At 34.8% G+C, this 26,550-nt stretch overlaps 2 protein-coding genes and 1 pseudogene across 3 annotated transcripts in view; 1 reads left to right on the top strand and 2 right to left on the bottom strand.

Moving 5' to 3' along the window:
• The first annotated feature begins 4,683 nt into the window (after positions 1 to 4,683).
• Positions 4,684 to 10,399, top strand: LOC132041191 (histone-lysine N-methyltransferase family member SUVH9-like). Of its 2 annotated transcripts, none has more exons than XM_059432074.1 (3): positions 4,684 to 5,283; positions 5,376 to 7,055; positions 9,975 to 10,399. In XM_059432074.1, the coding sequence occupies exons 1-2, from the start codon at positions 4,837 to 4,839 to the stop codon at positions 6,984 to 6,986; spliced, it is 2,058 nt and encodes a 685-aa protein (XP_059288057.1). In that variant the 5' UTR covers positions 4,684 to 4,836; the 3' UTR covers positions 6,987 to 7,055; positions 9,975 to 10,399. The 2 variants fall into 2 exon arrangements, with proteins under 2 accessions (XP_059288057.1, XP_059288033.1); XM_059432050.1 differs by having other exon boundaries at positions 9,898 to 10,399.
• Positions 10,400 to 12,240: 1,841 nt separating this feature from the next.
• Positions 12,241 to 26,550, bottom strand: part of LOC132061558 (uncharacterized) — a gene marked incomplete at its 5' end in the record, with an annotated part of 29,211 nt that continues 14,901 nt past the window's right edge. Inside the window, one exon of the mRNA XM_059454347.1 lies at positions 12,241 to 12,652. Within this exon, the coding sequence (XP_059310330.1) occupies positions 12,576 to 12,652 (77 nt within the window). The remainder of the gene's footprint in view (positions 12,653 to 26,550) is intronic.
• Positions 17,554 to 25,378, bottom strand: LOC132040529 (histone-lysine N-methyltransferase family member SUVH9-like; annotated as a pseudogene).

Raw genomic sequence — 26,550 nt, 5'->3', positions numbered from 1 at the left:
TTTTTTTGGTATTATTTTCTTACTAATCAGTTCAAACAAAAAATAAAGATGCTTTTATATATAATTCTTTAATGAGAATACTTTTAGAGCTATACAAATATTATGGTATATTCAACACTACACATTTTAAAAAACTCTTTCTTTCTTTCTTATTAGCTCACATTCAAAATTCTTCCAAGTCCCTTCACATAAGACTCACCATAGGCCATTCTCGTCCTTCATTTTTCAAGTCTTCCTGGCTTCACTTGCACAAATTGTGCTTGGGTTTGATTTATTCTTTAAATTTTTGTGCCTAATCAAATTATACGAAATAAATCTCAAACAGATGGAGGGCAAATGAAAATTTCGGGCTTTGGCGGAAAATTCAAAGTTTTTTGACCTTTTTGCCACAAAAAAAAAAAAAAAAATTGAAATTTCCGGCTTTTAGAACTCAAGGTCAGCAGGCACGTCATTATGTATGAATAGTCGAAACTACCATTTATCATAAATCGTATTTCCATAAGTGCCAGAACCTTTTTGTTGCAGAACATTTTTGTTTACATCTTATAAATTAGATTTTGTTAAGAAAACTAAAAAAAAAAGAAGTCCTGCAAAGTAAAAGGACTAAGACACAACTAACATATAAACTTAGAACAAACTCAAAAGCCAACACCAAGGAGATAATTTACATACCTTTGGTGTTTATATCAAATTTACTTAAATATATTATGATTAATGATGAATTGAAGTGGATATATATCATAAATAATTATATGTAATAAATATATAAATTAACTTTTCATGTATTTATTAATTTGATGTAAACGTTGAAAGGTACGTTACATATTACTGTTATGACTTCGTCGGATTCCTTGGGACACGTGCATTGTGGAGGGAAACAAGTTGAGGTAGTGGATCCCATTAGTTTATATGTTTCATGCATTTATTAATTCGATGTAAATAGCGAAAGATACGTGTAATGTATTTATTACCTTTTTTTTTTTTTTTTGATTTTGTCAGATTTCTTGAGTCATGTGTAGTGTGGATGACAACAAGTTGAGGTAGTGGGTCCCATTCATATATTGGTACCTTCTACCTAAACAACAACCACTAACATTTGATTCTCTTTTTAGATTATTCTATCTGTTTCATTTTATATGATATCGATATTGTTTTAAAGGTTACCAATACTATTATTTTTCTTATATTTTTTACTAATCAATTGTTTGTAATTATAACAACTTATGATATATAAAAAATATTTTGTGTAATCTTTATCCAAAAGCTATCACTAAGGAAATAATTCATATACATCCGTTGTTTTTATCAAATAACTTAAATATATCATCATTAGTGGTGAAGTAACGTGAAAATATATATTAATTGTTATTTTAAATAATAAGTGCATATAAACGAAACGTTTTATGCATTTATTGATTTGATGTTAACGCCAAAAGGAAGTATAACCTCTTACTTTCTTGACTTTGACAAATTCATTGGGATGTGTGCTTTGTGGGTCCCATATAATGATGTCTTTTACCTAAACAACAACCACTGGCATAGGGTTCTCATAAGCTTCCATCCGTTTCATTTTATATGATATCAATATCGGTTAAAATAAAAAATTAATAAATGAAAACAAGGAAATAATTGGCCGTCTGTAAAGTTAAAGTATGTAAATGACTTTTTTGGACAACTTTATGGTGCATCTCATATATTTTCCTTATTTATTTCAAAAATTTCAATTTATTTGTAATCATTACAGGTTATTATTTGCTATAATACTTTGTGTAACTTTTAAATACATAAAATTTATTTCAAGAGAGAAAAGTAAGAAATTGATGATTGAATTCCCATAAGAAATTAGAAGTGTTGTCCTCGTATTAGCATTTGGCCATTGTTTTTGTGATTGATGATTACATTTCCAAATTCCAAATTTCAATTGCCTATTTTATTAAATTATAGTATGTTGAAAGTTAATTATTCTTATTCTTATTTTAAGGCTTACGATGACTTTTGCTATATTTTTAACTTTTACTTTAAATTTTTCATGGAGACAAAGTAAAGAGTTATTTAAGAATATTACTTGTTATTACACAGAAGTTGATGTCAATTGTATAAAAACAACTCACAACAAGTGATTGGTAGTTTTTCATTTAAATAGATAATTATACTTTTGAGAATTGTCTCTAGACGAGACTTTTTATTTTACAGAATTAATAGAAGAAGAGGAAATTTAATAACAACAATAATAATAATTAAAATTGTGAAATTGTCAGTTCATGATTCTTTTTTTTTTTTTTTCAATTTCACAAACTGTATTCGATAACCATAGCAAAATCCGGACTAATTTAAATTGTCAGTTGATGATTATTTGTACAAAGATATCATGATAATAAATATTTGAAATGAGACTTGTTTGCCTCATGAGAAGCACTTAGAGGCGCATATTTTTATCAGTGGATCCTACAAATAGGCCAACTGTCAAGTGTAAAAGAGTTATCACTTTGTCTTTTATTTTTCAAATAAAAAAAGGGGATAATTGGACATTTGGTTCCTCGATTACTGATGAATTTTAATTTGATCGTTATAATATTTGAATAAGCGTATTTAATATTTAATTAATTAAAATGTGTGTTTTTTATTCCATATATATGAAATCAGTGATTTTTAACCTAACACATCGACAATTGAATGATTTTGACCCTTAATAGTTCATTAAAGTTGTGAAGATTCACGGTCAAAGGGATCAAAAGTGTACATATCAATTAATTGAAGTTTAAATGTACTTACCAAAAACCGCACGAATCATATAAGAATTTATCAATACTTGAAGGACAGAAAGTGCTAATTGCCCTAAAAAGAAAATTGTACGATTCCACAATTATATTTTCAAGTGTGTTTTCTTCAATTTTGTGAATGAGGGATCGAATTTCTTATTCATGTTCAAGGTCAGAGCATGGTTATTAAAGGAAAAATCAGGCCCTCTTATTCAAAGGATTGCATAAACAAATGTGAAAAAGAAAGGGTGGTGGGGGGGAGCGGGGTAGGATTGTGGACATGTGGCCTTTTGGGTTGTTCTAGAACAAGGGAGATAGATGCGAATTTAATGTTCAGAGTTGATTTCAAAATAAAGCTATTGATTATATTTTTTATTATTATTATCAAAATTTATTTGTGTATGTGTAAATAAGTGTAATTACACTGGGTATGTTGTTGTTATAAGTCGAAAGTACTGAATTCAGTTGAACCCGTTAAATTCGTTATAGATCCAGAGGAGGAGGAGGAAGAAGAGAAAAGAAAGTTAAAATATTTGTTTATAGTTTTCATTTATTTAGAGCTTTAACAACTAGTACTAAAAGTTGGCGGATTTTTCATGAATGGTCGTCTTATTGGAAAATCTTAGATAAATTGGAGTTTCCAATGAAAATTCATCAAAAACATTTTCTGACTAGCATATTTCTCACATATTTGAAAGAAATATCTACTAATGGTAATTTTCATCAAAGAGAGTTATCCACACAAATAAAAATAAATAAGAGAGTATTGTTTCTGATTAAAACTCGATAAGGATGAACTGAATTCACTTCAAAGAAAACCATTTTATGTAATTCAATCAATTATAGTCTTTAATGTACTTTTTGAAGTGGTTCTCTTATATTTCGGAATTATTTATATTTTACTTATTTGTAGAATCAAGCAAAGACATTATAAAATTATTTTAAGATTTTCACATATGGTGTGCTTAATAAGTTGTTTTACTATATATGATGGTAAAACTCTTATTCAAAACATAAAAGCTTCTAAAACATTAACCCCTTGGATGTTTAAACCAAAGACTTGTAATTCTGACAAATTAACAAAAAGTAAATCCAACCCAAAGTAAATTAAGATCTACTATAGAAAATCCCTATATGCTTATTATATTCTAAAAAATCTAAACAGTTAAAAGTACAAATCTCTTCATGCACTCCCCAAACTTCCATTGCAGAAGCTTTACTTTAAAGTTTAAACTCTACAAATCTTTTCATTCACTCCCCAAACTTCCATTACATAAGCATTACTTTAAAGGGTAAACTCTTAAATCCATTTTGAGAGCTTAAATATTTTATCTTAATCCACTGGCTTTTGTACTATATTTCTGTATTAAGTCGCAGATTGTATATCCCAACAAAGTGAAATTATACATTTGACTATTATTAATACTTTCTTAGTTTCGATGCGATGTAATTTGACTGGATATGAAGTTTAATTTAAAAAACACTCTTTTTGGACCATAATAAGTGTCCATTTAATTTTTTGTTTTAGTCAAAATAAGTGTTCTTTTACATAAGGTATTAATTATTTTTTAAATTTACCCCTATTTAAATAAGCGTATTCTCATGTGTCCATTACATAAATAAATTAATCATATAAAATATGTCACCTTCTTCGGTTAAACAAATCGGCCTCAATTGGAACATGCCAAAGTTTTACAGCTTGTTAAGGCTAATACGTATAATTAAATCGATTAACTTATCTATATAACAAACACTTGAAGCGTATAGTTCGAGTGTTTAAATAAAATTCACGAAATTTAAGGGACTATCGATATATTCCGCCGACAAAAAGGAGTTGAGGACATTTTTGTCCACAAATATAAATTTTTTATTATTTATTTACTATAGATTTTGATAATCTATTCTAATAAATTGTTCTTCTTCTTCAACAACTTTTGTTCTTGACACACTCAGACCCTTTTGCTGCATTTTCCATTAACAAAACCTCTGTCAAAACATCTCTACAAACCCCTAATTTCTCTCTCTCTTTCATGTTCTAAACAACCAAAAAAACCCATTTTCATCTACAAAACTTAAAATGGGATCTCTTGTTCCATTTCAAGACCTTAATCTTCAACCTGAATCCACAAATTTCACATCTTCTACAACCCCAAATCCAAGAATTATACCAAAAATTGAACCAAAACTTGAACCACTTGATGAACACACACAAGCTGATCTCCAAACAACACCATTTTTTTCCAACCCTAGTCCTAATTTTAACAACAACTCCAACAACTCTAGTTCTAGTTCACCTTTTACCCGTAATAACAACAACACACAACAACAATTACCTGAAATCCCACCTGGTTTGACTGAAGAAAACAATGTTTATTCCGAATATAATCGCATTTCTGAACTCTTTAAAGAAGCTTTTGCTAAAAGAATGCAACGTTTCGGAGATATTGAGGTTGTTGAAAATACCGAGGTTGTTGAAGACCCTGATTCACGTGCCATTGTTCCTGTTAATAACAATGATAATCAGGTGTGATTTTATTCTCGAATTTCGCGTATCTTTAAATTTCAGTGTTTTTCGTTTCTGCATTATTATCTTGTTAACCTGATTCTTGTTACCAGGTTTCAGAGATTGTGGTTCCTAGAAAGAAGTATCCACAAAGATCATCTGAGTTGGTTAGAGTGACAGATCTTAAACCTGAAGATCAACGTTATTTTCGAGATGCTGTTAGGAAAACAAGAATGCTGTATGATTCTTTGCGTATTCTATCGATGGCGGAGGATGATAATAGTCAGCATTTGGGTCCTCATAGGAGGACTAGAGGTGATTTGAAAGCTTGTCAGATATTGAGAGAACATGGGTTGTGGATGAATCGCGATAAGCGGATTGTTGGGGCGATTCCTGGTGTGCTTATTGGGGATGTGTTCTTTTTTAGAATGGAGCTTTGTGTTGTTGGATTACACGGGCAGGCTCAAGCTGGTATTGATTATGTACCTGCTAGTCAGAGTTCGAATAGGGAGCCGATTGCTACGAGTGTGATTGTTTCGGGTGGATATGAGGATGATCAAGATGGTGGAGATGTGATTATTTATACGGGGCACGGTGGACAGGATAAGTACTCGAGGCAATGTGTGCATCAGAAGCTCGAATGTGGGAATTTGGCGTTGGAGAGAAGTATGCATTACGGAATTGAGGTAAGGGTAATTCGTGGATTTAAATATGAAGGAAGTGGAAGTGCTAGTGGTAAAGTGTATGTGTATGATGGGTTGTATCGAATTGTTGAATGCTGGTTTGATATTGGAAGGTCTGGATTCGGAGTGTATAAATACAAGCTTGTTAGGATAGAGAATCAGGAAGAGATGGGAAGTGCCATTCTTCGTTTTGCACAGAATCTTAGGATTAGACCTTTGGTGGCAAGGCCTACTGGTTATGTTAGTCTCGATATATCAAGGAAAAAAGAAAACGTGCCAGTTTTTCTTTTCAACGATATCGATGATAATCACGATCCGATTTATTTTGATTATCTGGTGAAGACTGTTTATCCTCCATATGTCTATCAGAATGTGGGCAGTGGTAATGGCTGTGAGTGTGTTGATGGGTGTGGAGATAATTGTTTTTGTGCTTTGAGAAATGGTGGCCAATTTGCCTATGACTATAATGGGATATTGTTGAGAGGCAAACCGTTAGTTTTCGAATGTGGACCACATTGTCGATGTCCTCCGACTTGTCGGAATCGAGTGAGTCAGAAAGGTTTGAGGAACAGATTTGAAGTGTTTCGGTCTAGAGAGACTGGTTGGGGAGTTCGGTCACTGGACTTGATCCAAGCTGGGTCGTTTATCTGTGAATTTACTGGGGTTGTACTCACACGAGAGCAAGCCCAAATTTTTACAATGAATGGTGATAGTTTAGTCTATCCAAATCGCTTTCCTGAGAGATGGGCAGAATGGGGAGATTTGTCGCAAATATATCCTAACTATGTGCGGCCAGCATACCCCTCCATTCCTCCTCTGGATTTTGCGATGGATGTTTCTAGAATGAGGAATGTAGCATGTTATATGAGTCACAGTTCAAGCCCCAATGTTATGGTGCAACCAGTGCTTTATGATCACAACCATGTATCTTTCCCCCACTTGATGGTCTTTGCAATGGAGAATATCCCCCCTCTAAAGGAGATCAGTATTGATTATGGTGTAGCAGATGAATGGACAGGGAAGCTTGCCATCTGTGATTGACTAACTTATACTAGTTTATCTAATTTTGAAAATGATGCAGCAGCCATTTCTGGCACATCATTTGCTGAGGTAATTCAAACATTCAAGTCAATTATTCCTGTTGAACTCAAATTTGTAATGGCATTCAGCATCATTTTTTATAGAGGACTGAAATTGCTTTGTTGAGTTCTTTTCAACATACTATAGGCAGTTTTAATGCATACTAACTGACTCGTTGAATGGATTTGAACTTCTTTTAATGCTGGTTAAGAAGAATTCCCCTTTCCCTCCTTGGTTTTCTTTTTAATCGTTTAGAGCATGATGTTGTTACTAACTAGTTGTGCTCTGCGCCTGATAGATCCCCTCTGATTTCATGTCAAAGGAGTTCTTTGCACAGCTGCTGAGAAGTAATTCCTTGTCCCATAACAGTTGTACGACCTTTTTTGACACCTAAGAAGATGACCTGGCAGTCAATGAAGCAGGTAAAAACCGAAGGAGAGCGGGACGAAAACGATAGATGTTTTTCCTCATCTGCTTGTCTTGGCAGATAGAGTTACTCGTTACTTGTGCTAGTAGAAATAGCAGGTTTTTAGTGACATAGTCGAAGTTTGCAAGTTGACCCGGAGATCGCTGTCAAATACTATGACTAACTATTAGATCTAGAGTCCTTTTGGTTTTGTTGATTAAAAGTAGCTGACAAACATCAAATACTGAAGTTGATTTTAAGAATAAGCAGTTACGTGGTTGATTAGCAGGGCTGAAATTGATAATAAGCATTTTTTCTGTTAAAATCATTGAAATGCCCTTAAAGATTTTACAGAAAATATAAACTTAAATGTAATTTACATGGAATTGAGTGGGCGTTAGGGGTTTTATTTTAGAAATGGTTCTTTGTTGATTACCAAAATATCTAGATAAAGTAATAAAAAGTCTTGTCTAGATTAGGACTCTTATAAGCTGAAAAGTGCTAGTGCTTATAAAGTAAGCTTACTGAACACCCTAGAGTATAATAAATTATCTCGGGTTGTAAATGGGGGGTAAAAAGTGAGGTTTTGAAATGTGAAAAAGTATAATAATTAGTTGCGAAGATGTCAAGAAGCTTGATATAATATTTAATTTATAAAAATATCAACCTCGTTCGAGGGGAGGTTTTATTTTGGAAATGGACCTAAAACATGCTCTTATAAGAATTGACATTACATGTTGATAAGTACTCCCTCCGTCTAAAAATACTTGAAGTCCTTATTAAAAATATTCGTCTCAAAATACCTCTAAAAGTATCCCTCTCAAAATACTTCTAAAAATATTTGTCTCAAAATAATCATTCTCAAAAAAAAAAAAAAAAAAAAAAAAAAAAAATCCGTCTCAAAATACTTGTCATCTTAAAAAATCAGGATTAAATTAAGTAGTTTTTCCCATTTTACCTTTTGTGTTAATTACATCAATGGGCTGATGTTATGAGTTCACATACCAAAAAAGTTAGTTCTGCCTTGTGCCTCTAAACATTTAGTGGGGCAATTAATTGCTTTTAATCTTTAACTCCTTCTCCATCGTATTTTTAATAATGCCTGTCCAGGTTGCCTTTCGTATATAAGCCGTTTGAGATAAGCAGTATTTAAGAGAGGGAGTACATCATTGATGGAGTTGGTGCAAATATAGAATAAATATTTATTGGGGATAGATCACATGGTGAAATATTTTAAGAGGATAAAATAGTTAAAACGCTACCCTTATTAATGCTTTTTTAAGGGATGTGTAAATGAAAAACACGACAAACTATATTGAGACAGAGGTATTAGTACGTTAATCTTCCATTAGTTGAAAATTTCATTTGTAGGAAGCTTATGTAAGCGGTAGATTATGGATATATTGTAATGTATCTAGGAGTTGGATATATTTCTTATGTATTAGTAATAGACAATTACTCCTGGAGCTTTCACTCCGTGGTAAGGCTCATAAATGTGATGTGTGGATTAGGCGCATGTCACGAGATCTGACTCCGTTGCAGTCAAAAGCCTGATATTCATGTGAAGAAAAGTAGAGGGACATACCCATTATCCACGAGTCTTGAATCGTATGCCAGCTGGTCCTTTGGAGTTTCTCGGTTGTAAAAAGAAGTAATAGCGACTTCTGTCAAACGCAGAGTAATGCTTCTTGTCATAGTAATACACAGAAGCGATATGATCTTCCCTTTTCTCTTTTTGCTTCTTTTATCTTTTAATGGATCTCGAAATATCGTGTTTTGTCTTTTACTAATCCGACTCCTTGTAAGGAGTCTGCGGGTGAAACTCTGTTTTTGGTATTGCCACCTCCTCCTTAATTTCGATTTTCGGATCAACCGCCCCCAACCCACACACACACACACACACACACCCACTTTAAACAACACTATTTATGATTTGCACCTCCAGGGACTTTGAGTAAGATTCTTCCTTCTTGTGGGGAGAATTTTCTATAAAGGCTCCACGCGGTGTCTATATGTTTTAACTCAAATTATTTTTGTTAGCTTTATGATACTCAATTTGTACTGAATGTGCTTCCGTAACCAACTAGTGCTGTTTGTATTGTATTAGCTGATGCCTGCTGTCAAGTAAGATAAGAGATTGAATTTACCCATCTTTTCATTAAGTGCTGTTGAACTAAATTGTCGAGAAGGCACCTTTGTTGCTTTTTTCTATGTGTGCAATATTACCGAGAGATCACACTCCCTCTTCTTTCAAAAGTGTCAATTGTTCTCCTTTGCTCAGTGCTAGTTATCGTTTATCCTTTCAGAGTTTTTTCTAGTCATATACCCCTTCAGTGCTACTTCAAGGATTTTTTCACAGCCATTTGTTGTTTGCATAATTGAAATTGATAATATATTGTTTAACCTCTGCCACAATTACTGGTTCTGGAAATCGTTGTGCTTACTGCTGATACCTTTTTTTGTCAGGGAAGCAACCTACCAGGGGAAAGATTTTGATCATGAAGATATCAGCCTATTGCTAAAACTAGTTGCTCCTATTGCAGTTCTTTCATCAGCTGGTAGATCCTATGTTGTAAATAGCATGGTGTTCAATGACTAGCTAGAAGAATGAAGAAAACTATATTGCAATTTTTCACTACCCGCGCTCTGGAAGGTAACTTTTTAACTGATGCATCTCCTTGCTAGAGCTAACCCACTACTGATGTTCTTGATTGGAAGAGCTTTTGTAGGTTGTAGTAATAGCTTGTATATATGAAGATCAAACTGCTTATTCTGTACAGAAGATTGTACTTATATCGTGCTACTGGTTAGCCAACCAGAGGTAAGTTCAAATGCTTTTGCTAGATAAAGGGGGATCACTTTACTATGTGGTCCAAATTAGGGATGCTGGGATTTTGAGAGGATTTTCCAAATATGTTACTACCAGATTTTCCCTCTGAATATGGCAATGCAAGTTTATTTCAAATGATTGAATTCTCCCTGTTTCTTAAGCCTATTTTTTTTCTCATTTTGCTGTTTACCCTATTGAAATACCCTAAGTAATCTCTTTTTGCTTGATTTGGCCAAGTTATTTCAAAAACTTGAGCTGTGATGCTTCGACTGTCAGATTTTGTACTTAATAGGGGAAACTCAATCTGCTATTTGGATACATCTCTACTCTTTTATCTTTGTAAATGTTACTATTCATGCATATGTTTACATTATTGAATCGCCAACAAGTGAAGTTGATGACATTTGTCGAGAGTTAATTCATTATGTTGCTCGTACTCTCCAAATATGTTTAAACACACCCATGTCCGATCCTTCAAAAATGGATTTGACATACCCGATGATATTTTTGGAGAGTCCGAGTTATATGTTAATTTGAGTGTTTGATTGATGGAAATGTAGAGAAGCAACCACAAAAGTAGGATTTGCAACCAAACATTATTGGGATGTAGAAAGTCATGAAAATTCAGTCAGATCTCTCTATAACGACATCCGCATATATTAATACCTTTTTATAACTGCCAAGTTTTTTCGGAACCAATTTTTTTGTGTTATATTTTACTTCTCTATAATAGCATTTCACCTATAACAGCAACAACCAACTTTATAACAGTACGCTCTTTGTAAAATTACCTCACATATAACAGTTATCTTATTTTTTTGGTAATATAATAATTAATCATTTTAGAAAATTAAAATATCTATGATTACCAATAACAAGTGTAGAGATTTTAACCAAATATTTGATTCTTTAATACACTATTTATGACAAAAAATATCATATGAATATATATATTTTCATCATTAAAAGATTTTCCTTCGTTATACAAATGTGATTAAGCTTAAAATTTGACAATTAAAACTGAAAAAATAAATTTTATGCATAAATTTTGCCTATAAAAGTGAAATATTATTTAAATGTCAATTTTGTTACAGGTGTATAATAACAATTCTTTATAATTTTTTTTTTTTTTTTTAACCCAATGATGCTGTTAGAAAAAGTTTTGACTGTACACAAAGCACAATTGTATTAGTTCTCTTGACTTCAAATTTCAAGCGATAAATATAACTTGGAGTTTGTGAAAAAGAATTTATACAACTATTCGATAGCGTGGCACTGCTGATTGGATGATGACGAGGAAGCTAACTGAATAATGATGCTGACTTGACAGTTGCGTCGTGTCAACTTACTGGACAAATATAGACAGTTGATTTGAAAGATCATCAATTGACACAGACGGCTAACTTCATAATTAGCTGTGGAATGTTGGCTTCACAAACAATTATGTAGAGATTAATGAATTATAGCCTATTTAGCTAGTTTTAGGAAGCTAAAAATATCTTTTTACGTCAAAAAAAAAAAAAAAAAAAAAAAACTTTTTTGATGTGTTTGGCAAAACATATAAGCAGTTATTCTCAATTCTCATGTTGAAGAAAAACTACAAATATTTGTTTTTTCTAAAAAATAGAAGCAAACAATTTATTTTTAAAAGATAAACTTATGCTTATAAAAAAAAATTTATGTTTACCAAACTATCTCTCATTAATTTAATCCGTACATATGTCAAGTACAAATACGATCCTCTTCTCCTTTTCCCTTTTTGGTTTAACTATCTATATTTATTAAACCACCTTAATATACATTTTTATTTTATGTTCTTTAACTAAATAAAAACTTATTAAAGTCCTTTCATAAAAATATTTAAATGAATTTCTATATTCAAATAATACTAATTGTAAAATGAACTTTAACAGTATTATCTTTTTCGCAATTTGACACTCAAAAGCAGTTTTTGGAAAGATTTATCAAACACAATCCAATTATCAAGGGCAAATATAGCTAACTTGTATTCTGTAGGTAAAAGCAAAGGTATAACAAGAACTGAGAGCAATTGCAGGGTGCTATAGTACAAGTAAATTGTACGGACAGGCCAAGGTTAATGTCAAAGCACTAGCATCTACTACATAGAGAAACTTTACATGTTATCTGGCATAAAATATTCTCTTGCTGCAGAATCTGGATACATGATAATACATACAAAGCTGTTATAATAGCGCACACACGTATACAGCTGATGGACCTGATATTACAAGCCGTATCGATCAAAAGACCCCTTTGTTGAGTTGCTGTTAACCCCCTCAACGATTTAGGACTGTCAGATGGTGGTTCCATTCTTTTCAAGTTCACGCTGCCTGGCTCTTTCCATCTTTCGCTTACGCCATTCCTCCCGAACTGTAAAGTTGCAGTATAAAATGAAGAAAAAATTCATTATTGAAGGAACGTGTCTAACAAACAATCGTACAGAATCATGCTTTTAACAATGCATTGCATTTGACCTAAAAAGGGGAACCATGTTTTCCGTCATGGAGCTCAATGCATACAATTAAAGGAGCAGTACTTCACAGGCAAGGTCTATTATGACAGCAGAAAACGTTGGCAAGAAGTAGATGAGTATAACTATACTAGATGCATTGCTAGCTGAGAATTCTATTTCCCATTCTTTTTTTTTTTTTTTTTTTTTTTTTTGATTAAAATATTTGCCATTCAAAAACACTAGCTTTTCAAGATTTCATATGGGCCGTGCTTATTTCTCATAATTACTGGTCCTCATCCACACGATGGATGACACATGCATGCAAGGAGAATATACAGGGTGACTAGTTGATACCCATTAGTCATGAGTCTTAATAACAATTAACAGGAGCTAACACCAGAGACAGAATGCAGTCCTAGCACTTCAGACTTGTTACACTCAATTGCAGCGTATGAACTATTATACAGGTTTAAACACTGTTACATCAATGCTGCATCTCAGATTATGCAAGTACTAATGAACAGGGTAGTCAAACATAGTTTTCTAATTTCTGTATATACAGTTCATGCTGCACAATAAGATGGATGGCATATATTTTACACCTGCAGAAGGAAAGGGGGAAATGGCCAAGAGATGTCTTGCGTCAAAAAAAAAAAAAAAAAAAAAAAAAATAGATAACGTAAATGGACTGATGCTGTGATGCAATGAGGGCGGATTCACTAGGAACAGTTGTTTTCTGTTGAAGATTATACATGATTTGTATTGATTTAGAAGAAGTTTAATTTGATTGCTGTAATTTTACCTAGATTAGGAGATGTAAATTTGCCAAAAACATCCAAATTACCAAAGCAATAATCTATGTACTTAGTATAAATGCCCAGTCAATCTTGAGGGTATAATCAAACTCAATAAATGCCCAGTCAATCTTGAGGGTATAATCAAACTTAACAATTTTTTTGAGAAAAATCAAACTTTAACAATTATCATCATTCTTTCCTTATTCTTCCTAGTGTGTCTTTATAGGATACTGGATAAGACAAATTACTAATTCCTATATTTCCTATATCACAAGTCAGCCCTCCTCTTCAAGTCTACTCGTGCCACTCTCATATTCCTTCTGAAACCGACGATAATTATTCACATGATACAGTTTCGTTTAGTTAAAACCCCTAATCACAAGTCTAGTCTTATATTATCAATTGTACCATCAGGTCTCAATTTCTTCTCAAATATCCACTAGCTACTTATAGGTTTACAACACTTAGGCAAATCATACAAGTCCCAAGTGTGATTAGAAACTATAGAGTCTAATTCACTTTTAATGGCCTCTTTCCAAAATATCGCATCTATTGATCCCATTGCTTCATCATAAGTCTCAGCGTCTTCTTCCATTAAGTAGATAGACACTAATTCATCATTTAAAGCATCAATGTCAAAATTCTCAGTCAAGAAGGTTGTGATAAAATCAGGACTAAAGCTAGTCCCAAATTCTACGTCTTTTACTCCTTCTAAGTTCATTTTCATGCTCATTAGCAATAACATCAAAAGAAGGTACAATATGAGAATTAACAAACATAGATGTCTAAGCATTATTTGTAAAAACATCACTAGGCTAGATTCACAAATAGAATGATCATTCAAAGACATAAATCTATGTGCAACACAATTTTGAGCATAACCTTTAAAGATAGTGTCAAAATCTTAGAACCAATATTTACCCTTTTAAAATCAGGTTTTTGACTGCAGTAGAGTTTGAACTCATGGCATGTGCATCACATTTTGTGCTCTCATCACGAAGCAAAAGCTCCGGGAGTTAATGGCTATTACTAACACATAAGAAAATATATCCAATTCTCAGATACATTAAAATTTATCCATAATCTACCGCTTACATGAGCTTCCTACAATTGAAATTTTCAACTAATGGAAGATTAACTTACTACTCCCTCTGTCTCAAAATAATTGTCGTGTTTTTCATTTACACATCTATTAAGAAAACATTAATAAGGGTAGCATGACTATTTTACCCTCGTAAAGAAAACAGCGTTTTGACTAATAAAGAATTAATAAGGGTAGTGTTTTGACTATTTTACCCTCTTAAAATATTTCACCATGTGATCTCTTCTCAACAAATATTTATTGCATTTGCGCCAACTCCATCAATGATGTACTCCCTCTTAAATGATGCTAATCTCAAACGGTTAAATACAAAAGGCAACCTAGACAGGCTGTATTAAAAATGCAACGAAGGAGTTAAAGATTAGAAGCAATTAATTGCACTTGTTATTTGCATTTTTCAAGCGTCACTAAATGTTTAAGAGCACAAGACTTGACTAATTTTTTTTTTTTTTTTGGTATGTGAACTCATAAAATCAACCCATTGATGTAATTAATACAACAAGTAAAATGGGAAAAACTACTTAATTTTATCTTTATTTTTTAAGATGACAAGTATTTTGAGTAGGATATTTTTAGTAAGGACGACAAGTTTTTTTAGACGGAGGGAGTACTTATCAACATGTAATGTCAATTCCTATAAGAGCATGTCTTACGAAAAAATTGAATATCACGTACAAGTTTCCAAATATACAATGGGTGTCAATTGCATTGTACTTCTGGACCTTATCTTCCAAGGGGCACTTGATCTAGCCACTCACTAATGTTGTCAGGTTGAACTAGCGACTCATTAATGTTGTCAGGTTGAACAAGTCAATAAAAAAATTTAATAAGGTAATGGTAATTTCATTAATATCGCTACCAAGAAGGTACAAGATGGAGTACAAAAAAGGCAGAATTTACTATTTTAACTATTGTCTCGACGAGTCCAGAAAACCTAAAAACTATATCAAGTTATAAAAATTATAGATTTTGTAGGCATTTAAACTTAATGAAAGATTAATGTAACCAATTACATACTCTAGTAGTGGATAAACTTGCGAGATTCCTTCTGGTTACCTAAACTAATTTTTTTATTATTTTAGTGTTCTAGTATTCCTTATTCTTTTATTACTACAAAATTACAAATCTTTTCATGCCTTCATAATGCTTATCAAAAAATATATTTTAAAGATAAGTTTTGTTTTTTTTCACTAAAAAATCCATGCCCGTTCACTCTTCTTCCCAGTTTTGATGAAATATGCCCACCGCCGCCGTCCGGCGGCCAAAAAGCACCGGACCTGAACCCTGAGATGTGGAGCTGTATGTTATTGTTTGTTGTTGTTAAACTTAATGAAAGGTTATATTTCTTTCATCAAGTTTACAACAACAACACTGGGTTGTTGTTGTAAACATAATGAAAGAAAATGTAACCTTATTTTTGATTCAAGCTGTCCAGGTACCAAAACTATTTCACCATCCCATTCCACCACATTCGAGTAAACTATCTACTAATGTAAGGTTTCAGTTCCATCCCTAGAAGGAAGTGATATTTTTGCAAAGATTTGAAGGCTAAGTTTTGGTTATGAGTTTTTCTTCTCCTTTGCTGGACGAAGTTTTTTTTTGGGACGGGGGGGGGCCACACCCTTGTTCAGAGATGGCTACTAACAAAATATAACTTGAAAGTCATTTGGTCTTTTTTTTGAGAAAAATCTTTTTGAGATGGAATAAAAAATTTTTTTTTAAGAGGATAATATAAAACAAAACGTGAGAGAATGGTATTTAGCAATTATATAGGCAAGTGAACTTCACGCAACTTTTGTATTTGCCAAAGAATCATATATCTTTGTTTAAAAAGGACAAGGAATAATATATCCAAGTCTAAATGGAAATGGAAACAGGGAAGGGCTTTGTCGAACTCTTAAGTTTAAGTACCTGCATCATTGTTGGCCTTTTTGGATGCAAATGGTAGGTGTAATGGGGCAGCTTGGACACACTCAAACTTTTCAATCTTTAAAGTTTACCTTGGCATGTCATTTACTTTTTTACCAAGGCATCTAGTTATAAATGAGACTATTCGCTTAGTGATTTTTATTCATTTGTTCATAAACTAAGACATAATTGATGTTTCTTTGGTCTGATTTTTAAGTTAAAATCTTTTTGAAAGAGAGAAAAAAGTTATTGGATCATCTAAAACAAAACCAGAATTTGGAATTTACAATTAAACAACTATGTTCCTGTTTCAAAAAAAAAATACAATAAACATCTGAAAATAACGAAAAAATATCCGTCTACGGGGCAAAGATGGAAACAGGTAGAAGGGGTGTTAGGGCAGGGGGAAAGCATCTTAGATGTGACCCAATGAGGTGGATTATCATTCATTATCCTCCAAATTGGAGCAAAAATTTAATCTTTAAACTTGACTTTTGTTTTAAAGGTTTACTTCTGGTATGCCATTTATATTTTAGCTTCAGTTAGATTCGATTATTCTCTTAATGTCTTCTATTCATTTTTCATATACAATAATTGATGTTTCTTCCTTCAATTGTTAAGTTAAACATTTAAAGAGTAAAATCAGTTATTGTGAAATTAAAACTAAATTTGGAAAATACAATAAACAATTAAATGATGGCTTATAAGCTGTGAAAGTTGGGCCAGGTAGAGTGTTTGGCTGGGGCTTAAAGTCATTTTGTACATTAAAATCCTCCTCTAAAAATAAATTTACTCTTTAAACTTGACCTTGTTTGTAAAGGTGATATCTGCGGAACTGTTTTTTTCTTTTTTACTTCACAAAGATTGATATGAAAAAAAAAATAAGTTCTTTTCCCCAACTTATTTTTTTCTTCTCGTACGTGCCTAGTAACCACTTAAGGAAGCAAAGTCCTAAGTATTAAGCCACTATAACCCACCATGTAACTTGTCCAATATTTTCAAGGTACTTCAAGTTAAGAAGCATCCTTTGAGCATTTCTTTAAATGAGAAAATTAACAATCAGAGCATGCAAAATACTCAACAGCATAGCTCATGTTGCAACTGACACTTGGACACCAAGAAACTAATAAAATATAGCATTCGAGAGTATTCTTTCCTCCAGTTGATCCTGTTAGTATTTACCTTAATTATATTACTACCTTTGACTCAAAATATATTTGTATAGCTGCCTCCACTGGGTGCATATCTAACCCACTTCACTTTAAGGTGCATTTCCAAAATAAAACCTCCCCTTGAATGAGGTTGATATTTGTACAAATTAACAATTATATCAAGCTTCTTGACATCTTCTCAACAAAATATTATTTTTTTCACATTTCAAAACCTCAGTTTTAACCCTCTTTTACAACTCGAAATGATTTATTATACTCTAGGGTGTTTGGTAAGCTTATAAGTTGGTTTGACCACTTTATAAGCACTAGCACTTTTCAGCTTATACGCACTTCTAATTTAGACAAGACTTTTACTACTTTATCACGATGTTTTTGGTAATCACCAAAGTTACCACTCCTGAAAGAAAACCCCTAACTCTCATTCAATTCCATTTCTGTCATTTGCCCTTTTCCATGTAAAACATACTTTCAAATTTATATTTTTTGTAAATATCTTTAAGGGCATTTTCAGTCATTTTAATGGATAAAATGCTTATTATCAGTGTCAGCACTTTTAATCAACCATGTAACCGCTTATCTATAAAATCAACTTTAGTTTTTAATACTTGACAGCTACTTTTGATCGACAAAACCAAACGAAGTCTAAATCTAACGAACTCTAAATCTAATAGCTTGTCAAAGTAGTTTATGGCGCTGTCAACTGGCAAACTTCAACTATTTCACTGGATACCAGCACTGTTACCGGTTAACTCTGTACACCAACAAGTGGGTGGATAGAAACAAAATCATCTAAAGTTTTTGTCCCCACTCTCCTATGGTTTTTATCCGCTTTATTGAGCGGGCCACAACCTTGGGTGCCAAAAAAAGATGTACAATTATTATGGGACAAGGGAGTACTTCTCAGCAACTGTGCAAAGAGCTCTTTAGACGTGAAATCTAAAGAGGAGGGGATCTATCAGGGGAAGAGCACAACTAATTAGAAACAAAATCATGCTCTAAACCATTAAAAAGACAACCATGGAAGGAAAAGGGAATTCTTATCAAACAGCAAGAAAAGAAGTTCAAATCCATTCAACAAATCAGTTAAGATGCATTCAAACTGCATATAGTATATTGTAAAAAAAAAAAAAAAAAAACTCAGCGAAGCCATTGGAGTTCCAACCAGCTTGTTAGAATTCACAATAGAAAGAGAATGTCACATCCAAAAGTCGCCCGAGCTAGAAAAATTTAAGACTGCCACAATATTTTAATGAAATCAGTCCCAGGGAGACTCAGAATAAAAGCCAGAGGTGGCTAGAGAGAGAAGACAACCAATACCAGTAGCCTGATATTAGCAGAGTCAGCCCTCTAAAAAACATTTGTTGAATGCCATTACAATTTTGAGTTCAACGGGAATAATTGACTTGAATGTTTTAATTACCTCAGCAAATGATGTGCCGCATAATTTTCAAAATTGGATCAACTACTATATAAGTTAGTCAATCGCAGATGGCCAAGCTTCCCTGTCCATTCATCTGCTACACCATAATCAATACTGATCTCCTTTAGAGGGGGAATATTCTCCATCGCAAAGAGCATCAGGTGGGGGAAAGATACATGGTTGTGATCATAAAGCACAGGCTGTACCATAGCATTGGGGCTTGAACTGTGACTTATATAACATGCTAAATTCCTCATTCTAGAAACATCCATCGCAAAATCCAGAGGAGGAATGGAGGGGTATGCTGGTCGCACATAGTTGGGGTATATTTGTGACAAATCTCCCCATTCTGCCCATCTCTTAGGAAAGCGACTTGGATAGACTAAACTATCACCATTCATTGTAAAAATTTGGGCTTGCTCTCGTGTGAGTACAACCCCAGTAAATTCAAAGATAAAAGACCCAGCTTGGATCAGGTCCAGTGTCCTAACTCCCCAACCAGTCTCTCTAGACCGAAACACTTCGAATCTGTTCCTCAGACCTTTCTGGCTCACTCGATTCTGACAAGTTGGAGGACATTGACAGTGTGGTCCACATTCGAACACTAACGGTTTGCCTCTCAACAATATACCATTATAATCATAGGCAAATTGGCCACCATTTCTCATAGCACAAAAACAATTATCTCCACACCCATCAATGCACTCACATCCATTACCACTGCCCACATTCTGATATACAAATGGAGGATAAACAGTCTTCACCAGATAATCAAAATAAACCGGATCATGATTATCATCAATATCGTTGAAAAGAAACACTGGTACATTTTCTTTTTTCCTTGATATATCAAGACTAACATAACCAGTAGGCCTTGCCACTAAAGGTCTGATCCTAAGATTCTGTGCAAAACGAAGAATAGCACTTCCCATTTCTTCCTGATTCTCTATCCTAACAAGCTTGAATTTATAGACTCCAAATCCAGCCTTTCCAATATCAAAGCAGTATTCGACAATCCTATATAGTCCATCATACACATAAACATCACCACTAGCATTTCCACTTCCTTCATATTTAAAGCCGCGAATTACCCTTACCTCAACTCCATAGTGCATACTTCTTTCCAACGCCAAATTCCCGCATTCCAGTTTCTGATGCACACATTGCCTTGTATACTTATCCTGTCCACCTTGTCCTGCATGTATAATCACATCTCCTCCATCTTGATTATCCTCGTATCCACCTGAAACAATTACACTTGTAGCAATTGGCTCCCGATTCGAACTTTGACTCGCAGGTACATAATCAATACCAGCTTGAGACTGCCCATGTAATCCAACAACACAAAGCTCCATCCTAAAGAAGAACACATCACCAATAAGCACTCCGGGGATCGCCCCCACAATGCGCTTATCGCGATGCATCCACAACCCATGTTCTCTCAATATTTTACAAGCCTTCAGATCACCTCTTCTCCTTCTATGAGGACCCAAATGCTGGTTGTTTGAGAGAATACGCAGAGAATCAAACAGCATTCGGGTTCTCCGAACAGCGTCTCGGTGATAACGTTGATCTTCAGGCTTAAGATCTGTCACTCTAACTAATTCCGATGATCTTTGTGGATATCTTTTTCTAGCAATCACAATTTCTGAAGCTTGGGTATCGTTGTTAACAGAAACAATGGCATGAGAATCGGGGTCTTCCACAACCTCAACATGAGAATGCTGGTGTTCGACGACCTCAACATCTCCGAAATGCTGCATTCTTCCAGCAAAAGCTTCTTTATATTGGTCAGAAATTCGTTTAAATTCAGAATAAACATAGGTTTCTTCAAACCCAGGTGGAATCTCCGGTGGAATTGAATCAGAAGTGGGTAATTGTGGAGTAGGGGTGAAAGCTGAACTAGAACCGGAGTTGTTGAAATTGGGACTAGGGTTGGAAAAAAAGGGGTGGTTTGAAGATCAGCTTGTGTATACTCATCAAGGGGTTCAAGTTTTGGTTCAATCATGGGGATGATTCTTGGGGTTGGGTTTGGAGAAGATGTGAAATTGGTGGTTTCAAGCTGAAGATTGAGGTCTTGAAATGGGACAAGTGAACCCATTTTTTTTCGCAAAACTAGAGGAAGAATTTTGTAAAGGAAAAGGGGTTTATGGTTGTTGAGAGATTTTTTTTTTTTTTTTTTTTGAGATGGTAACAGTTGTTGAGAGGTTTAAATACAAAAAGAAGGGAGTGAGGTGTGAAGTATAAAGGTTGAAAAAAGAAGAAGGAAGGAGAATTCAGAATAGATTACAATAATCAGATTATGCACAAAATTCTTGGGAAGAAATTTATTAGGGACAAAATTTATTTGTGTTATAAATGAATAAATAAATTTATATTTGTGGACAAAAATGTCCTTAACTCCTTTTTCCCGACAGAACATATTGACAACCCCTTAAATTTGCGTAAATTTCATTTAAACGCTTGAACTATGCATTATTTGATTCAGCACATGAACGTGTGATAAAATGTTCTAATGAGTCACTTTCGGCTCAAATTTTGGAAATAATTTTACGCGTGTTCTCAAGAGCTCATTACGTAGATAAGTTAATCACTTAAAATATGTCATTTCCTTAAATTACTCGTCTTTTAACCCCCACTTGCTCAACATTAGCACATACCACTCCATCTATTGTCATACGCAAATGTGTTGTTCTTCTGTCTCGATTATGATTTGTATCAACTTTGTGTCTTTGTCTAATGTTACTGTAAAAAAGATTATTAGATAAATAACCCCAAAGATGCTCCCAGGCACTTATCCCGAGGCAATGCACTAAAGTTGCTTTGTGATTTAGGTCCCTAACTCCGATGGTCCTTCTGATCACCGGATTTCTCACTCTACTTCCTTTTCTTTCAACCTTCTAGGAGATGGATGATAGCATTTATTTCGCGGTAGGCTTTAAGTCTTATGATATTACTAGATCCTCAAACATAGCAGAACATTGGTTTGACTGGACCGAAAGAGGTAAAAATTTCATCAGAAGAGTTTCTTTGAACAAGAAGACTTTGGAATGGATAGTCTAGAACATGAGGGAGGCATCAAAGGTACGAGGCAATGTAGTGAGAAGATGGAAGAGAAGAGACAGTTTCTCTGAGACCTTTTGCTCCAGGAATTTTAATGGCTTTGGCAGATATATTAGCATTATCATTTTACGAGGGAGAAGGAAAGCTGTGATAATCATACCCGAAGTATGGTTTAATGCTGGCTGGACCTGTCTGGCTAACAAGATTGGCAGATTCATTAATACCTTTGTTGACAAATTTAATGTGAGGCCTAGGTTTGTGGACAAAGAGTTCCAATATGCAGAAGCAATTAAAAGCTGTAAATGATCGAACAATGAAGTGGTTGGAGGTTCGGCATTAAAGAGGGGAGAAGTTATTCAGATAAAGGAAGGTATGGCACGTCATCAGAATATGGTACTTGGCAGATGTTTGGTTGGTCACTTTGTAAATGAGGAAGTTCCAACATTGTCTGATCTGCGAAGATGGACTACTTCCACTTGGAAACAGATCCATGGGCTCAATATTTATGCAAAAGCATAGCTGAACAAGTCCTGAAAGGGGAGGCACTGGAAAAGAGCCCAAATCAATCTTCAATGGTGGTCTCCTTTATCAGGAGTCATAGAAAAAGGAAATATGCCAAATTCCGTCTGGATTAGGGTTGTGGGTGTGCCGTTCCAATTCTGGTCATCTGAAGTCTTCAAAATCATTGCTGATTATTCTGGAGGCTGGTTGGAAACAGAGGAAGAGAGTCAACTCCCGAATCATCTAAAGTGGGCTAGAATCAGAGTCAATGGAGATGGTAGAGAGGTTCCTAAAGAAGTGACCCTGCAGCAAGACAGACTTCTCTTTACCCTTCAGGTTTGGGTGGAATCTACGGCGAGTTGCCATCAGAGAAGAAGAGGAGAAAGAGGCGTTGCATTTCTTTACCCAGCAGATATCGAAGACCTTGGGCAAAAGTACAGATACAGTCGCTAAGCAGAAGGAAAAGTCAGATGATGCTGACTTTTGACTTTGCACGTGATTCTGCAGTGGCACGTGCAGTAGGTTCAAATTCAAATGAGGAGATGGGCCGGATTTATGGTGGATCTACGAAGGGATTAATTCTGGGCCCAAATAAATTTAATTGTTTGGCCCAATATGAGTCAGAAAAGGGACCAGTTTTAAGTGAATCACGTGATGGGTCACGAGCATCCTCAACACTTAAAACTCCCGATAGTTCCACTATAGCCAGCTATAAGAATCACTTCAACAACTTGAAAGAGATGGCATCCAAATTCCTCGAGTGCTTTGCCACTTGCGAAGCTTCTACCAGCATGCAAAAGGCAATTTCTATTCCCTCCTCTTCTATTACCACTTCACCCAGATTCTCCAGTTTCAGGGTCAAGAAAGTGGCGAATTTAAATACTGGGTCGGGGAGGAAAGATGCAGGAGATAAAGGAATGGATCAGTACCAAGAGTTTGAAGAAGAAAAAGATGAGCACATGGCCTTGCCAACTGAAAGTCAAGAGGATGAAGAGAAAATTGAAGAACATGGAAACACAAACCAGATAACTCTACTGGGAGAGCCTACTCCCATACAAACAGACTTTTCTGAATGTGAAAAGGAAGCAGCGATGAGATCGAACCTGTGGGTTCAGGGTAATATTGTGAGGATGAGCCAGGAATTCGGAGCAGCATTTGAAGGTTGCTCTAGGGAGGCCGAAGCTTTATTCACAAAGATTGACCAAAGGAGAGAAAAAGGGATAACTTCAGCTATCTCCATAGAACATAATGTTGATAAACAGATAGTTCCTAGGGAGCTAAGGAATTTGATATTTGATATGAATTTCAAAGATGGGAAACCAAGGAGTGAATCTAGAAGTAGGGGGAGAAAACTAATAACTCATTTATAACGAATATAAAAATAGTTTATTAGAACGTGAGGGGGTTGCATTGGCAGAGTAAAAGGAATACTATAAAGAGTAGAATACAATAATGGGAAGCTGATATTTATGTTCTGGTGGAAACAAAATTGAGTGGGGAAGTGGGAAATTATCTACAACTCCTCTGGGGAAACAGATAGGTGGAAGGTGTATGGCTTGAGTCATTAGGCAGTAGGGGGGGCATTATAGTGTTATGTGATAAGAGGTATTGGAGAGGGGAAATAGTGAAAAATGGCAATCAAAGTTTAAGTTGTAAACTGTGTGGGATTAATCATGATTTCATTTGGTTTATTACAGCAGTTTATGCTGATTGTGGGAGAATTGTAAAGAGGGAACATTGGGAGGAGATAGGTGCTATGAGGGCTTTACATGAGGGTCCTTGGGTGGTTTGTGGTGACTTAATGTCACAAGGTTCCCATCTGAGAGAATTGAATGTAGCAGGCTATCTGGTACTATGGAGGAATTTTCTGAGTGCATCAATGAGGTGTAGTTGGTGGATCCTCCTTTATTTGGGGGATCCTATACTTGGAGAGGGGGGACAAATCACAGAACTGCCTCTAGGATTGACAGATTTCTCTTTTCAACACTTTGGGATGAAATATTCCTACAGATCAAACAGGATGTAATGCCAAACCTGGGATCTGATCATAATCCAATCATGCTGACATGTGGAGATTGATCCTTTAAGAAGACTTATTTCAAGTTTGAAAATTGGTGGTTGAAGGTGGATGGTTTTAGAAGCAAAGTGCAGGAATGGTGGAGCTCCTTTGATGTTACAGGAAGACCAGACTACAAGTTAGTTGCAAAGTTGAACTCGTTAAAAGGGAAACTTAAAGAATGGAGCAAGGAGAATAAGGGAAATTGGAGGGAAAGAAAAGATAAAATACTGGAATAAGTTGGCAGCCGAGAAGTCATTCAAGAACAAAGACCCCTGATTGAGGATGAGCAGTTGCAGAATGCTCAGTTGGCGATGGAGTATGAAGAAGTGGCTAGAAATGAAGAGATGGCCTGGAGACAAAGATCTAGAGTGCAATGGATCAAGAATGGAGACAAAAACACAAAGCATTTCCACAGGATGGCTACAGCTCACAAAAGATTCAACACTATTGACACTTTAATGGTTGACCAAGATTACTCCTCTAAACCTATGGATATTTCTCTAGAATTCTATCAGAACCTTTATAGGGAGACAGAAGCATGGAGACCAAACTTGACCATTCAAGGTGTCCAAAGCATTACTGGAGAAGAGCAAGTATGGACGTCAAGGGAATTTGAAGAGCAAGTATGGTCTTACTATATGTGACCTCTCATCTGATCTCTACCTCCTAACTGGTGCATCCTCACTCCTCTTCACATGAGCTAACCATCTGCTCGCTTCTTCATCTTGTAAAACAGATACCTTGTTGATGTGTTACAACTGACAATTAAGTATGACCACACATCCATGAGCATCCGCAATTCATTCACCAAATTCAGCAGGAAGCACGTGAATCTCTAGGGAAATTCAAAGATGTCAGAGCTGATATAACGATAAGTGTGATTCTTAGAACATATACAATTGACTGAAGCTTGCTATGCCATTTAATTCAGCACAAAATTTTCTTTTACTGATTCCAATAGCTGCAGAAAATTTTGAAAATTTACCTTTCACCTAGCCTGAATCAGAATAGGACCGATAATTGTTCAGCCTAGATATGAGGTCTACTGCAGCAGTCTGCTTTGCATCCTACTGTTGGATGGGATCTGTTTCAACGTATGCTTCTTTCTGGACTTCCTTCATCTACCAAGACAGAAGGTTTTATATTCTACAAAATTCACACAAAACAGATAACAAAACATTAGTAATACTATGGAAGGAGAACAAGGAAAAAGCGATGTGCGTACTCTTTTTATTAGCTCCATAGGCAACATAGCATAGCACTGTGAATCTCTTCTGCTTCCTTCATATATACCTTTCAAATGCAGTTCAAACATCACGATTCCATATTAGCAATTCTATTACCAGAATTAGATCAGGTGATCTAGTGACAGTTATTTGACTGGAAAGAAAGTCTAATATCCTAGAACAACTTTTTAAGAACAAACCTGGCTATCTACACCACCAACTTTTTATTTTGGTACCCAGGATGGAAATGAGAAAGTCCTCCACTTTTTGATGGCTTTTGCCCTCAAGCCTATGTTGCTTGGACTATCCAAAAAGGTTGCCGGAGAAAATGAACTTTTTACCCCATTTTTTCCAAGCAACATAGCATCAAGCCACCCCACTTGGGAGCAACTGAATGTTTTACCAGATTGATTAGCTTTAGCACCCAAGTACACTACATCATGTTCATTCATAAGGCATCCTACTATTCATGTTGCAGGCAACAATTACTACTGCCTTAACAGATTCTGCAAAAAGTGGATATCTGTTGTTTTCATTGAATCGCAAGACGGTGCAAAGCTAATGCAAC

Source organism: Lycium ferocissimum, chromosome 1, assembly GCF_029784015.1.
Source record: "Lycium ferocissimum isolate CSIRO_LF1 chromosome 1, AGI_CSIRO_Lferr_CH_V1, whole genome shotgun sequence".
NCBI lineage: Eukaryota > Viridiplantae > Streptophyta > Magnoliopsida > Solanales > Solanaceae > Lycium > Lycium ferocissimum.
Note: the sequence above shows the minus strand (reverse complement) of the source record. Positions and strands in the feature narration are given on the sequence as shown.

What these genes read in the sequence shown, in the direction of transcription:
- LOC132041191 (XM_059432074.1), top strand. Translation starts at nt 4,837, where the DNA reads ATGGGATCTCTTGTTCCATTTCAAGACCTTAATCTTCAACCTGAATCC. An exon ending in TTAATAACAATGATAATCAG is followed by an intron (nt 5,284 to 5,375) that starts GTGTGATTTTAT and finishes TCTTGTTACCAG; the next exon opens with GTTTCAGAGATTGTGGTTCC.